Source organism: Malurus melanocephalus, unplaced genomic scaffold, assembly GCF_030028575.1.
Source record: "Malurus melanocephalus ecotype Western Australia unplaced genomic scaffold, MMel_1.1 scaffold_567, whole genome shotgun sequence".
NCBI lineage: Eukaryota > Metazoa > Chordata > Aves > Passeriformes > Maluridae > Malurus > Malurus melanocephalus.
This window is the reverse complement of record NW_026623799.1, coordinates 369,335-381,390: the sequence shown is the minus strand read 5'-3', so window position 1 is coordinate 381,390 and position 12,056 is coordinate 369,335. Positions and strand designations below refer to the sequence as shown.

General features: G+C 61.6%; 3 protein-coding genes across 8 annotated transcripts in view; all 3 read left to right on the top strand.

Moving 5' to 3' along the window:
- SHC1 (SHC adaptor protein 1) overlaps positions 1 to 9,882 on the top strand; it is a 10,224-nt gene extending 342 nt beyond the window's left edge. Inside the window, exons 2-14 of one of the 6 annotated variants that reach the window (XM_057382456.1) lie at positions 1,818 to 1,901; positions 5,429 to 5,590; positions 5,810 to 5,880; positions 6,186 to 6,249; positions 6,495 to 6,614; positions 7,043 to 7,096; positions 7,194 to 7,245; positions 7,429 to 7,555; positions 7,671 to 7,839; positions 8,031 to 8,091; positions 8,197 to 8,364; positions 8,449 to 8,711; positions 8,984 to 9,882. In XM_057382456.1, the coding sequence (XP_057238439.1) occupies positions 1,890 to 1,901; positions 5,429 to 5,590; positions 5,810 to 5,880; positions 6,186 to 6,249; positions 6,495 to 6,614; positions 7,043 to 7,096; positions 7,194 to 7,245; positions 7,429 to 7,555; positions 7,671 to 7,839; positions 8,031 to 8,091; positions 8,197 to 8,364; positions 8,449 to 8,711; positions 8,984 to 9,112 (1,452 nt within the window). In that variant the 5' untranslated portion in view covers positions 1,818 to 1,889 and the 3' untranslated portion in view covers positions 9,113 to 9,882. Of the gene's footprint in view, positions 1 to 896; positions 1,902 to 4,089; positions 4,408 to 4,627; positions 5,591 to 5,809; positions 5,881 to 6,185; positions 6,250 to 6,494; positions 6,615 to 7,042; positions 7,097 to 7,193; positions 7,246 to 7,428; positions 7,556 to 7,670; positions 7,840 to 8,030; positions 8,092 to 8,196; positions 8,365 to 8,448; positions 8,712 to 8,983 lie in introns of those variants that run through there. The other 5 variants (XM_057382454.1, XM_057382455.1, XM_057382457.1 and 2 more) reach the window with 5 other exon arrangements.
- Positions 9,883 to 9,980: 98 nt separating this feature from the next.
- Positions 9,981 to 12,056, top strand: PYGO2 (pygopus family PHD finger 2). Its single transcript, XM_057382464.1, has 3 exons — positions 9,981 to 10,332; positions 10,410 to 10,459; positions 10,536 to 12,056. The coding sequence occupies exons 1-3, from the start codon at positions 9,996 to 9,998 to the stop codon at positions 11,607 to 11,609; spliced, it is 1,461 nt and encodes a 486-aa protein (XP_057238447.1). The 5' UTR covers positions 9,981 to 9,995; the 3' UTR covers positions 11,610 to 12,056.
- Positions 11,773 to 12,056, top strand: part of PMVK (phosphomevalonate kinase) — a 7,485-nt gene continuing 7,201 nt past the window's right edge. Inside the window, exon 1 of the mRNA XM_057382471.1 lies at positions 11,773 to 11,842. Within this exon, the coding sequence (XP_057238454.1) occupies positions 11,773 to 11,842 (70 nt within the window). The remainder of the gene's footprint in view (positions 11,843 to 12,056) is intronic.

Here is a 12,056-nt window from a genome sequence, read left to right as displayed (position 1 = left end):
GGGATCCAAGGCCAGGCCCCGCGGTGCCGCCGGACCGGGACCGCATCGCCCGCCCGCCGCCGCCGCCGCTTTCCGCGGAACGAGTGGGGGTCCTGCCGCAGCTGCTCTCGAGACGCCGCCGCCGCCGGTCCCAGTGCTGCGAGGGCGGGGCCGCCCTTCCGAGCTGCCTCGTTTGCTCGGCGCGGGAGAGCCTAGCCGTGGGGCAGACCGGGATCGTCCTGTGTGCGGCCCGACATGGGCTGGAGGGGACGGTGCCCTCTGTGTAAGGTCTTGGAGTGACCCACCCGGCGTGGGCTGCTTGTGTGTGCCTGGCTCTCAGGCTTGCATCGTCCCACCCAGTGCTGGTGCGATACACGGGAAGGACACCAGCTCTAGAGGTGCTTTATGGTCTGGGGAGAACCCTGAGCCTCAGACTGGCATGATTTCCAGAAGGGATGGAGCACCGGCTGKGTTTGGAGGGTTCCTCGGCCTCTGCAGTGCTGGGGTCTGCCATTCTGCTTTCCGTGCTTCAGAGGAAGGCAGTGGTGAGTACCTGGAGCAGACCAGGCTGTTGTGGACAGGGGTAGATGTTCCCCCTTGCAGGTCTGTGCTGTTCAGCAGTGTGTTGTGTCCATCTATTGTAGCTGTTCTTGCTTCTCCCGGTGAATTTCTTAAAGGGGGTCACCCACACAGATTGTAGACCATGGACAYGGGCTCCAAGGAAATGTGACCTGGGCTCTGCTTGCCACGTTGGCATTTTGGAAGTCTGTGGGCAAAGGACACTTTTCAGCACTTCCCAGGGCTGCCCTGGCCTCAGCCTGTAACAGAGGGGCTGAAGATGCTATCTCTTCCCAGCCAAGCAGGGCATGAGGAGCCACCCCCTGCWCTTTGATGGGGGAATGCCATGGCTGGGCCACCTCTGGAGCTGTGCAAAGCAGTGTTCCATCCTCCAGAGGGACACSACTGGGCTTTGGTAAGGCTGATCCGGGTCCAGATCCTCCTTCCCTGCCACCAGCCTTGATCCCTGACATCCAAAGGGCCTGGTCACCACCTGTGCTTGGCAGTGGTGTCGTGCTGCAGGGGTCAATCTCCACGGCCATTGCCGAACATAGCCCTCCTTATCTCGCTGCCTTCTAAGCTAACTTGGACAGCTGGCACAGACCCCAGATAAGGTACAATTGCTGCCAGGAAGTAAATCATGTCTGTTGCCCTGCACTGCTCTGCTGGCCCAACCTCCGGTGGGGGTGGGAGTGAGAAGAGCTGCTACTGCTTCGCTTGCCTTGTTTTCCTCTCACAGAGCTTCCTGCCTCTCCCAGCTCACCCCTTGTATTTTCTTTCCATGACTCCTGTCTTCATTGTTCCTTTGGGAGCAAGCCCTGGGAGCTCTGTGKGTAATTTTGCATCAGGGTGCCAGCTTAGAGGGTGGAAGAGGGGGCAGCTCTGCCCCCCCTGGGCTGCCTGCACTCTCCCTCCTTGTGTGTGGCTTTCCAGTACTGTTTTTTGGGCTGGGCAGGGATTGGCTCCGACACTTGTTTTGGGTCACAGAGTGACTCTTGATCCCTGATACCATTTGCCAGTGYGGGCATGGCCTAGGCAGTGCCAGGCTCAGCCTTGTGCTCCTGCCCCAGCACATCCCACCTCCATCCTCTCTCCAATGGGAAGAAGGTGGCTTCCATGTCTCCCTGACCCCATGTGTCAGCAGCATGTTGCAGGGCAGCCACAGCCCCATCCACCTGTGGACAGCATGGAGGAGCAGGGTCTGCCTCTTAGTGCCAYGGTCCCTGCCTCAGCGGGCTGGGACAGGGCTGGCTAACTCCCTGTTTGTCCCCGAACCGCAGGTCGGAGTGCCAGACGAGAGGGGCTGTGTGTCTCTGCTCCCTGCCCAGGGCCTGCCCTGCCCTCCGCCAGCGATGGAGTATGTGGTAAGGACTTCGGTGGAGGGCTAAGTGGCTTCGGTGGTGGATCCTGCCTGCCTCCTCTGCCTTCTGGGAGGGCTCCAGTCTCTTCCCTGGATCTCCACTGGCATCTCCTAACCCTTCTTCAGAGTGAAGGAGAGGTTGTGTGCAGGGATACATAGGTGTTGTATGTTGTGTAGGGGGAAAATCAGCTCTTAGCTGGATTTGAGAGTTCTCCTTTGCTTCGCGCCGGCCCCAGAGGTTCAGCATTGGCTGCAGTTGGACAGAGGGGGTCTCCTGCCCAGGGCAAGGTTTGTATGTGCAGCCATCTGCACCTTGCTGTGATTTCTTGCCAAACCACTGGCACATTCTGGGTCTCTGACTCAAATCCCCATTTTTTTCTTGGGAGGTTGTTGGTAGCAGAGCCCTGAGCATCCCCTCTGCTTCTCTTCCTCACCCCAGGCTGTGTGTGAAGTTCCAGTCTGAGGTGCCTGAAAGCAGTCTGCGTCCCTCWGTTTCTCATGATGCCATGTCTTTCTGTGGTGTCAGGAGCAGCTGGGCCAGTGCACATCCCCCGAAATCCTCGGGGCAGTTGTTCCAGCTGCTCYGCTCATACTCCTCTGTGGGGGCAGAAGGCCCTGCCATCTGCCTGCAAGGGGAAAGGCTGCAGCCTGTGGGACGGGGCTTGGGGCTGCCTGTTCAGGCAGGACTGGTGTTCTGTGCCTTTGCAYACCTCCAGGTTTGCTGTCTGCACTCAGAGCCCACTGGGAGGGAGCTCTGATTCCCTGGCGTGGATGCTGGGGCTGGGGGGCTATAATGGTAGCACCTCTGGTCTCCAAGGTTGGGAGCAGCAATGCAACTTGTCATAGGCTGTTGAGTGATGTGGTTCTGAGAAAATCAGAAATTACTCTGATTTACAAAAGCAGAGATGTGTCTGAGSAGGGGCTTCAGCTGTGAGGCTCCTCAGCCTTTGCTGCCTGGAGTGATGGCTGCTCCAAGCCCTAGGGTGGTGGAAAAGGGCCAAGGAGATATTCCTGCCCCTTTGCAATTCCCCCCTGCTCTTATCCTGGGGATATGTCAGGRCTCACAGAGCTTGCATGCTGGGCAGCCCCAGGCCCACATCCACGAGTGGCCAGCCCCTCATGGACAAACCCCTCTGCCCCACAGCCACTTGATGCCACCCATCCAGGCTCCCTGGGCAGCAAGGCTGCACTGGGCCCCTCACCGGACCAGCAGCTTCCTGGCTCCCTGGCCCCAGGCTTCCTGCTTTTCTTTGGAGGAGTGGTGCTGTGGCCACAGGAAGGTCACAGCGCTTAACAGCCGGGGGCCCCTGATGGGGGTGAACACTCTGTGGGACAGCCAGCACAGTCTGTCTGTGCCTGTGGGACCACCACAGCTGAGGGGGGAGGTGGCTGGCGTTCAGAGCCAGCATCCAAGGAGATGCTCCAGTAACAGGCCCACTATCATGTGCCACAGGCTCTTGCATCGTGTAGGTGGCAATTTCCAGCCCTTTTCTGGCTTTCCTTTCCCTGGCAGTGTGGCAGGTGCTGTGAAGTGGGGCAGGCAGTTGCCAGTGCCAAGCAGTGCTGGGTGAAGGCTCCAAGCAGGGAGAGCCCTTTCGTTGGCCTGGATTTACCCAGTTTTGATTTGATGGCCAGTTTTGCAGAGCAAAACCTGCTGGTTGACAAGGCTCTGGCCCTGCCAGGGGTTGGGTTCTGCCTGAAATCCTTGCCTCACCCGACAGGTGGTGGAGGGGGRAGAGCTCTTGTCTCTCAGTGGGGCCAAGGCTGTCGAAAGCAGCACAGTTGGGCCAGCCCAATTTCCTGCTGCATGCAAGTGTGTCACGGATAGGGGAACAGGGGAGACCTGCCCTTGAACCCCCCGATCCACAGGTGGGAGCTTTGCCCAGCTCTCCACGGTTGAAAGGGCCAATTTTGGCCCCCCACCACGCTCTCGCCGCCCGCTCCCGCTAGCTCCGCCTGTGACCTTGATTTTTCTGCTCCAGATAAGCGCTGCATCCCCACCCCTTGCCGGGAGCCCCTCCTGCGCTGCTCCCCAGCCCCAGCGCAGCCCCCACCGCGGGCAGAGCCTGCCCTGCCGCCTGTGAGTCAGCACAGCTCTTCCGATCAGCCGCAGCCCCTTCATTTCTTCTCCCGGGAGGAGCAGCTGGGATGCGGGAAGCAGCAGCAGCAGCAGCAGCAGCGATTAGCTGCAGCCTCTCCTGCCGGCTCCCCACCACAGCTGGGGGTTCGTGCTGAGCCCTGCCTCGCCCGGCGCACAGCCTACCTGTATCCTGCTCCTGGCCATCCTCCTCTTTCTCCCACCAGCCCTCCAGGCGAGATCTGTACTCTCAAAGGACTGCATGTCTCTGTGTTCCAGGAAGCTGCAGGCACCGGTGTCATCTCGGCATCTCTGCTCTCCCCGGCAGAGCCTGGCAAGCCAGCAGTGGCTGCTCACCCCTGGCACGTGGGTTGTGTGGCACGGGCTGCCACAGAAGGACCTTRTTCCCTCCTGGACAGTGCTCGGAGCAGGGGTGGGATGGACTTGGATGTGCTCTGTGTCTGCCTTGTCTCCGGGCTTTAAATATTCATGCTTTTGATTTCCTCCTAGCGGGCGGCATTGGGGCTGGAATGAGCTGCGGGGCAGGGGGGTGGCCGCGTCAAAGCCAGCAGTAGGGCAGAGGGAGCTGGATCTGGCCCTGAATGAAGACAATGGGATTTTTTGCCGGCTCAGTGCTGGAGGGGCTTGAGGTCCTCCAGACTGGGGACAGAGCATTCTGAGCTGCCCTCCTTGTAGCAGCGGCTCCCCGGGGTGTCACRGCAGCCCCATTTCCTCCCTGCTGCGGTGCGTTGCTCTCACTCTGAACAGATCTGCACATCCTTGCTGACGCCAATCACCATCGATCGGCTGTGCCTGCTCGGTGCCGGGCAGCGCCTGGATCCACTGTCCAGCGTCCCAGGCTCAGCTCTCCCTGCCAGTCATGCCGGGCTGGCGTGGACCTAGCACAAAGCTCRGCTGAGGCTTCTGCTTGGGAGCAGCTTCCAGGCGGCTGCAGGCACTCAGACTCTCCGTGGGGCCCCTGTGGGGCCCAGTTGGCTGCATCTACCCCACTGCCACTCTGGACAGAGCAGCTCTGGCCTTTCTCACCTCTCTCCAGCATGGATCTCCTGCAAAAGAGCAAATACAGCCACCTGCGGAATGAGTCTGTCTCCTCTCTGGAGGAGGCCATGGGAGGCCTGGGAGTTCTGCCCTCCCCAGTGGAGTCCCTTGCAAGCATGCGGTCTCTGCCTGGTTCCCTGTCCTCCTCCTCCCTCAGCCATGCTGCCCCTCTTGAGGAGCTCTCACCTGAGTTGGAGGAGAGCCCTACCACCCTCTGCTCCTTCTTCCCCAAAATGGCCAACCTGAAGCTCTCCAATCCCGTCAACCTGCTCAGCTTGCGGGGCTCTTCAGCCGGCAGCAGCTTGGGGGAACCCGGTCCCGCTGGGATGCCAGCACTGGTGCCAGGGGGTGCTGCCAGCCCTGGCTCAGCGAGRCCTGTCACTGTCTGTTCCCAGGATATGAACAAGCTGAGCTGTGGGAAGAAGACGCGGGTGGAAGGTGGCCAGCTGGGGGGTGATGAATGGACCCGCCATGGCAGCTTTGTCAATAAGCCAACCCGTGGCTGGCTGCATCCCGATGACAAGGTCATGGGCTCCGGGGTCTCCTACCACGTCCGGGTGAGTGCTGGGAGAGTGGGAAGGGTCACTGTGGGGATTTGGGGACCTCCTGGCATGCTTTCTGGGGGCGGGGAGGGGGACATGGTAGGCCAGTGGGTAGAGGGATTCTGAGGGAGGTTACTGCTGCAGAGCTGGGGTGCTTGAGGCCCCAGCCCCCTCCCTGGCCACATGGGGGACAACCCCCATGGCTGGCCAAGCTCACCTTGCTCTCTTGCACAGTACATGGGCTGTGTGGAAGTGCTCCAGTCCATGAGAGCTCTGGATTTCAACACCAGGACACAGGTGACCAGGTGAGCTCTGTCTCTCCCCAGCAGCTGATCCTTTTGGGGAGGGGTGATGAAGTTGTCTGAGTCCTATGCAAGCCCCTGGTAGCATGTGGAGCTTTCAGTGGGGGCCAGGGGCTGCTGCAGCCCATCAAATACTAATACCAGTGCCTTTGSCCACCCAAAGAGCCCCAGCTGGCACTGCCTGAGAGCTTCCACTTTGTCACCCTGTCTGTCCTGTGCTAATCCCTGTGTCCTCAGTCCTGTGGTTGGGGGGTTTTGGGGCAGGGAAGGCACTGGGGGGGATTGACATCTCACTGTACTCCCTGCAGGGAGGCCATTGGACTGGTGTGTGAGGCTGTKCCTGGTGCCAAGGGAGCTGTGAGGAGAAGGAAGGTGAGGTCAGGCTGGGGAGCTGCTGGGGGAGTGTGCATGGCTGGTTTGGGCRCAGGACCAAGGACCAGATCCCAGCCCAGCTGGTCAGCCCAGTGCTCTGATCTCCCACTGAAGCTTGGGCCGGGGCCAGTGGTGAGGGTGAGGTGCCCATCTCTGCTGTGGAAGCAGTGGGATGTGCCCTGCCCTCCTGCTGCTGGGCTGTCGGGTCTAGGGAGCCCCTTCTCCACACTGCCATTTGCCTGCAGCCCTGCAGCCGCTCTCTGAACTCCATCTTGGGCAAGAGCAACCTGAAGTTTGCAGGCATGCCCATCACCCTGACCATCTCCACTAGCAGCCTCAACCTCATGGCCTCAGACTGCAAGCAGGTGAGAGTGGGGAGGGCGTGGGTTGGCTTTAGACAAGCAGGAATTCCCAGGTACCTCACCCCAGGTCTTGCTGGGGCAGGGGGTGCCCCCAGCCTCCCAGAGGAGTGTCTGAGTGGGCTATGTGATGAGTGCCCATCTCCCCSCAGTCCTTGCGGCTGAAGAGATGGGAGGATTATCCCATATGCTTTGTGGGATCTATCCTGGAGATGGTGAGACCCAAGTCTCCTTGCTTGGGGCCAGATCTGGTTTTGATCCCACTCCCTGATGATGTCCTAGTCCTTTTCCTGGTGGCCTTTGGCTCATGGCCAGAGCTCCAGAAGCTTTTGAGCCCCCWTGGCAGGCCGGCCCTGGGAGGAGCAGGATGTGCCACCCCTGGGTGGGTAGCAAAGAACTCCTGTSTGTGTCCCAACGAACTCTCCACCTTGCAGATCATCGCCAACCACCACATGCAGTCCATATCCTTCGCATCGGGGGGAGACCCGGTGAGTATGCAGGCTCCCTGTGCCTCTCCTGCCCTCTCCTGTCTTGGGCCCAGTGCTCCCCAGGAGCCCTGTCTCACTGCTGCTGCCTCGCCCACAGGACACAGCCGAATATGTTGCCTATGTTGCCAAAGACCCCGTCAATCAGAGAGGTGAGGGTGCTGCAAGGGTGCTCAATGCCAAAGCCCCACTTTGGAGGTGTTTAGGATCAGCTCAGTGTAGGGGGGGAAACTGGGTGAGCCATAAGAAAGCTCTGGGGTGTGYGGGGCAGGCTCAGGGGTGAAGAACCTTAGTGCTGGAGTTCCACATTAACATCCTACTGTTGTTCTATCCAGCCTGCCATATCCTGGAGTGTCCTGAAGGCTTGGCACAGGATGTGATCAGCACCATCGGGCAGGCCTTCGAGCTGCGCTTCAAGCAGTACCTGAAGAACCCCCCAAAGCTGGTGACCCCCCAYGACAGGTCAGGGAAGGGGTGTGTGAGAAGGAGGATGGTGGCAGGGTTTCTGAGAYGGGTTTTGGAGAGGAGATGCAGCCGTGGCTGCTGTCACGGGCTTATGTGTGCTGTGCCCTCCCAGGATGTCAGGGTTTGATGGCTCTGCCTGGGATGAAGAAGAGGARGAACCAGCCCCAGATCACCAGTACTACAATGACTTCCCCGGCAAGGAGCCTCCCATCGGGGGTGTCGTGGACATGCGGCTGCAGGATGGGGCTGCTCAGACACCCAATCACTTGGGTGCCACTCTGGTGAGGCTCTGGGCATGTTCTCTTGGGGAGGTTCCATCTTTTAAGGGAGATGGAGGGACCCTGACTGAGCCATCGGTTCTGCTGAAGATTATTCATATCTTCACGGTGTCTCTAGCAGCCTGGGATGTGGGGAGCAGGAAGGGGGATGCGCAGGAAAGGGTGTGGGGGCTCATCACTGCCTCTCCCTGCAGCCTGTTGGCCAATCCTCCAGTGGGGACTATGACCCCCAGAAGCAGCACACTCCTGCCCAAGGTAATGTGATGTGTGTGGTGAGTCTCCATCCTCTTTCGTGGACCCCAAGTGCTTGATGGGCACAAGAGGGAGTCCAAACCCTACTGACCACAGTGCTCCTGGTAGCAGGGAGAGAGAAATACCCAGCTCCAGCAGGCACGTCGGGCCGCACGGACCTGTTTGATGACCCGTCTTACGTCAACGTGCAGAATGTAGACAAGACACGCCAAGCTTTGGCTGCCAGCACCCCAGCCACGGCCAACGGCAGCGCACAGAGGGACCTTTTTGATATGAGTGAGTTCAATGGTGGCCACAGCYAGGGCAGTGGGTAGGTGGCTGTGGGATTGGTCACGGTCCCCCTGTTCCTCTCTCTTGCAGAGCCTTTTGAAGACGCCCTGCGTGTGCCCCCATCTGTGCCCGGGGGGCTGCCCCCTGCCCAGGTAGTGGCCTCCATGGAGGAGCAGCTGAAACGGGAGCCCTGGTACCATGGCAAGATGAACCGCAAGGAGGCTGAGAAGCTGCTGAAGGTGAACGGAGACTTTCTGGTGCGGGARAGCACCACCACCCCAGGCCAGTACGTGCTGACTGGCTTGCAGGGTGGGCAGCCCAAGCATTTGCTGCTCGTCGATCCTGAGGGAGTGGTGAGTCCATGTAGGGGCTGGGAATGGAGCTTGGGATAGGCAAGGGTAGGGGGAGGGTCCTAACAGCTGCAAGAGTCACCAGAGCATTGTGCTTCTGCACTGCTTATCAGGGCACAACTCTGGGCTGGCTTGWGGGATGGAGAGTGCCTGATGGAGCATGGGTGTGCGACTGCAGCCTTAGCTCTGTGCCCAGCCCATGCCATGGAGGGTGGTGGCTCTGGCCGGCCATGGGCACTGACAGCCTCCTGAGCACCCCTTTTCTGGCCCCCCAGGTGCGGACAAAAGATCACCGCTTTGAGAGCGTCAGCCACCTCATCAGCTACCACATGGACAATCACCTGCCCATCATCTCGGCCGGCAGYGAGATGTGCCTGCAGCAGCCAGTGGAGAGGAGACTGTGAGCGCCCGGGGGTCCCAGTGCGCAGCACCCCCGATGTGCAGCCCCCTGGCTGTGTTCCATGCCCCAGGGAACCCTCAGACTCTTCTAGGTGCTCTGCCCGGGACTGAGCATGGACTTGGCTGAGGACAGGGCCTCTCTCCTTTCACCACGTGGAGCTGGTGACCATGGGGGGCTCAGGCTGTGAGTGCCTGCAGGGTGGGGGACTGTTACTGCAAAGCCCCTGCCCCTCCAGCTCTAGCCTTTGCAAAGCAGCTCAGCTCCTACCAAAACTTAGCCCTGCTGTTGTGCCACAGCCTTTCTCGTGCTCACCAGCACAGGATCAGGGCAGGGCTGAGCCCTGYCTGAGCCAGAGGCAGCCTGACCATATCTCTGGCCCCTGGGCCAAGGAGGGGGCCCATGGGGGGGCTCCGCTCCCCTGAGCACGAGGCCCTCGACTGTACCRGATCACTTTATATGTTAATTCTGTGCCTTGACCCCGCAGGTCCCACACTCTTATGCAAGGGCAGGGGCTGGGGACAGAGTCTCCCCCGTGTTCCCAGCACTCTGTACCCCATCCGTGACATGCTTGTGCTCCAGGACATGTGCCACCACGTCCCCTTCCCGCTGTCCACCCCGGCTGGGCACGGACAGCTCTGGCGGCCCCGGAGGGGTGGCGGAGGACCCCCCCTGCATGCACAGTGTAACTCCCCGCAAGCCAAAGCGCAGCCCCGGGCCCCTGGCCCCGCTATACCAAAGGAACTGGCGGTTGTATTAAAGTTGGTATTTCTCTAGGCCCTGGCTGGTGTGAGCTGGGGGGGTCACTGTGGGCTTGTGGTTCCGCTCTGTGCTCCCGTTCGGGCGCTACAGTTGGTCCTTTTCCCTTCCCCTGCCCCAGCCCCTCGGGCATGGTTTGTGTGCTCTGTTACCGTTACCGTCACCGTGCCGCCATCACCGCCGCGCCGCGCTTGGTTCGCTCCGACACGGGGGGGGCGGGGCGGGAGTGCGCCGTGATTGACGCGTCTCGCGCGCTGCGTCCTGCCCCCCGCGCGCTGTGGTTGGCCCCGCAGTGCTTCCGGTTCCGGTCGGGCTATGGCGGCGCCGCGCGCGCTCTGAGGGCTATGGCGGCCCCGCACGCAGAGAAGCTGGAGGGAGCCGTTCCGGCCCCGCCGCCCCCGCCGGGGCCGCCGCACCCCGCGGGTAGCGCTGCTGCCGGCGGGCCCGGCCGGAAGCAGGGGAAGGCAGGTGAGCGCGGGTGGACAGGGGCCGGAGTGGGTGGGGGTGGTCCGGCCCCGCTGACGCGGCCTCGCTTGTCCCCGCAGGGCTGCAGATGAAGAGTCCCGAAAAGAAGAGGCGCAAATCGAACACGCAGGTAAGGGCAAGGCTTGGGGCGGCATGGGGGCAGCGGGGGAGCCGCAGCAACCCTGACCTCCGCCTTCTCTCCGCAGGGCCCTGCCTATTCGCACCTCTCGGAGTTCGCCCCGCCRCCCACCCCCATGGTGGACCACCTGGTGGCCTCCAATCCTTTCGAGGATGATTTCGGGGCCCCTAAGGTGGGGGCGGCCCCSGCCCCCTTCCTGGGCAGCCCGGTCCCGTTCGGCGGTTTCCGCATGCAGGGRGGGATGTCACCGCAGGTGCCCCCTGGCTACGGCGGGGGACCGCAGCCCCTGCGGAGGCAGCCCCCGCCTTTCGCTCCCGGGCAGATGGGCCCGGCCTTTAGCATGCCCCCACAGAATCCCAACTACGTGCAGCCGGGGGGCTTGACCTTCGCTGGGCAGCCCTTCAGCCAGCCTCTTGGACAGAACTTCAGCCCCCCTATGGGGCAGCTCATGCAGGGGCCTGTTGGGGGCTTCGGGCCCATGATGTCCCCCACTATGGGGCAGCCCCCCCGGGGGGACATGGGCGCCGGACCAGCCCTCAATCCCCCCGGGGGGCCGGCAGTGGCTCAGCGCTTCAGTCAGCCCAGCAACCTCTTTGGACAATCGCCCATGCAGCGGCCCGGGCAGAACATGCCACCCCTGCCCCCCACAGCCAGYCCGTTCCCTGGGGCCGATCCCAGCTTCCCGGCTAGCGGCGAGGAAGGGGGCAAGAACCCTCCCCCCAGCACCTTTGCCCAGGAGCAGCACTCGGGCTCCCCTGCCACTGTCAATGGGGCACAGCCCGGCTTTGCCCCCAACAGTGCTGGCCGCAGTGCCAGCACCCCTGAGACCAACAGCCTGCCACTGCCACCCCCTGGCAAGGCCACCAGCACCTCAGGGCACCAGCCACCACCGGGGCTCGTGTACCCCTGCGGSGCCTGTCGCAATGAGGTGAACGACGACCAGGATGCCATCCTGTGCGAGGCCTCCTGCCAGAAGTGGTTCCACCGGGAGTGCACAGGGATGACGGAGAATGCCTACGGGCTGCTCACCACCGAGGCCTCTGCCGTCTGGGCCTGCGACTTCTGCCTCAAGACCAAGGAGATCCAGTCGGTGTACATCCGAGAGGGCATGGGACAGCTGGTGACTGCCAACGACGGCTGAGCCGCCATTCAACCATCATGTACAGCTTCCCCCACTGATTTAGGACCAAACCCCCATTTTTTGTAGCTGTCGCACCCCCACCAGCCAGAGAGGCACTGCCATGCACTGGCTATGACTGCTCACTGGGCATTGCCTGCCACTGGGACCCACCAGGGGACCCAGGATGATGCTGGCCATGCTATCGCCAGCTCTTTTCTGTGAACAAGGCTCTGTTCCCAGCGCACCGGCTTTGGGTGGGTTGAGGTTTCCCGGTGCCTGCAGTGTTGCCCAGTTCGGTGACTGCCCTTGCAGGAGGGCTCCTGGGCTATGCAGCGGGCCTGGCGCCCCCCTCCACSCCCCCTGCTCTGGTGCTCGGGATGATCCCGGTACTCCCACCCCAAGTCCGTCCGTTTTAGCCAATCGTTAATGGAAAGTTTTTGTACCGTCGTTATAAAACTCTTAAACGCG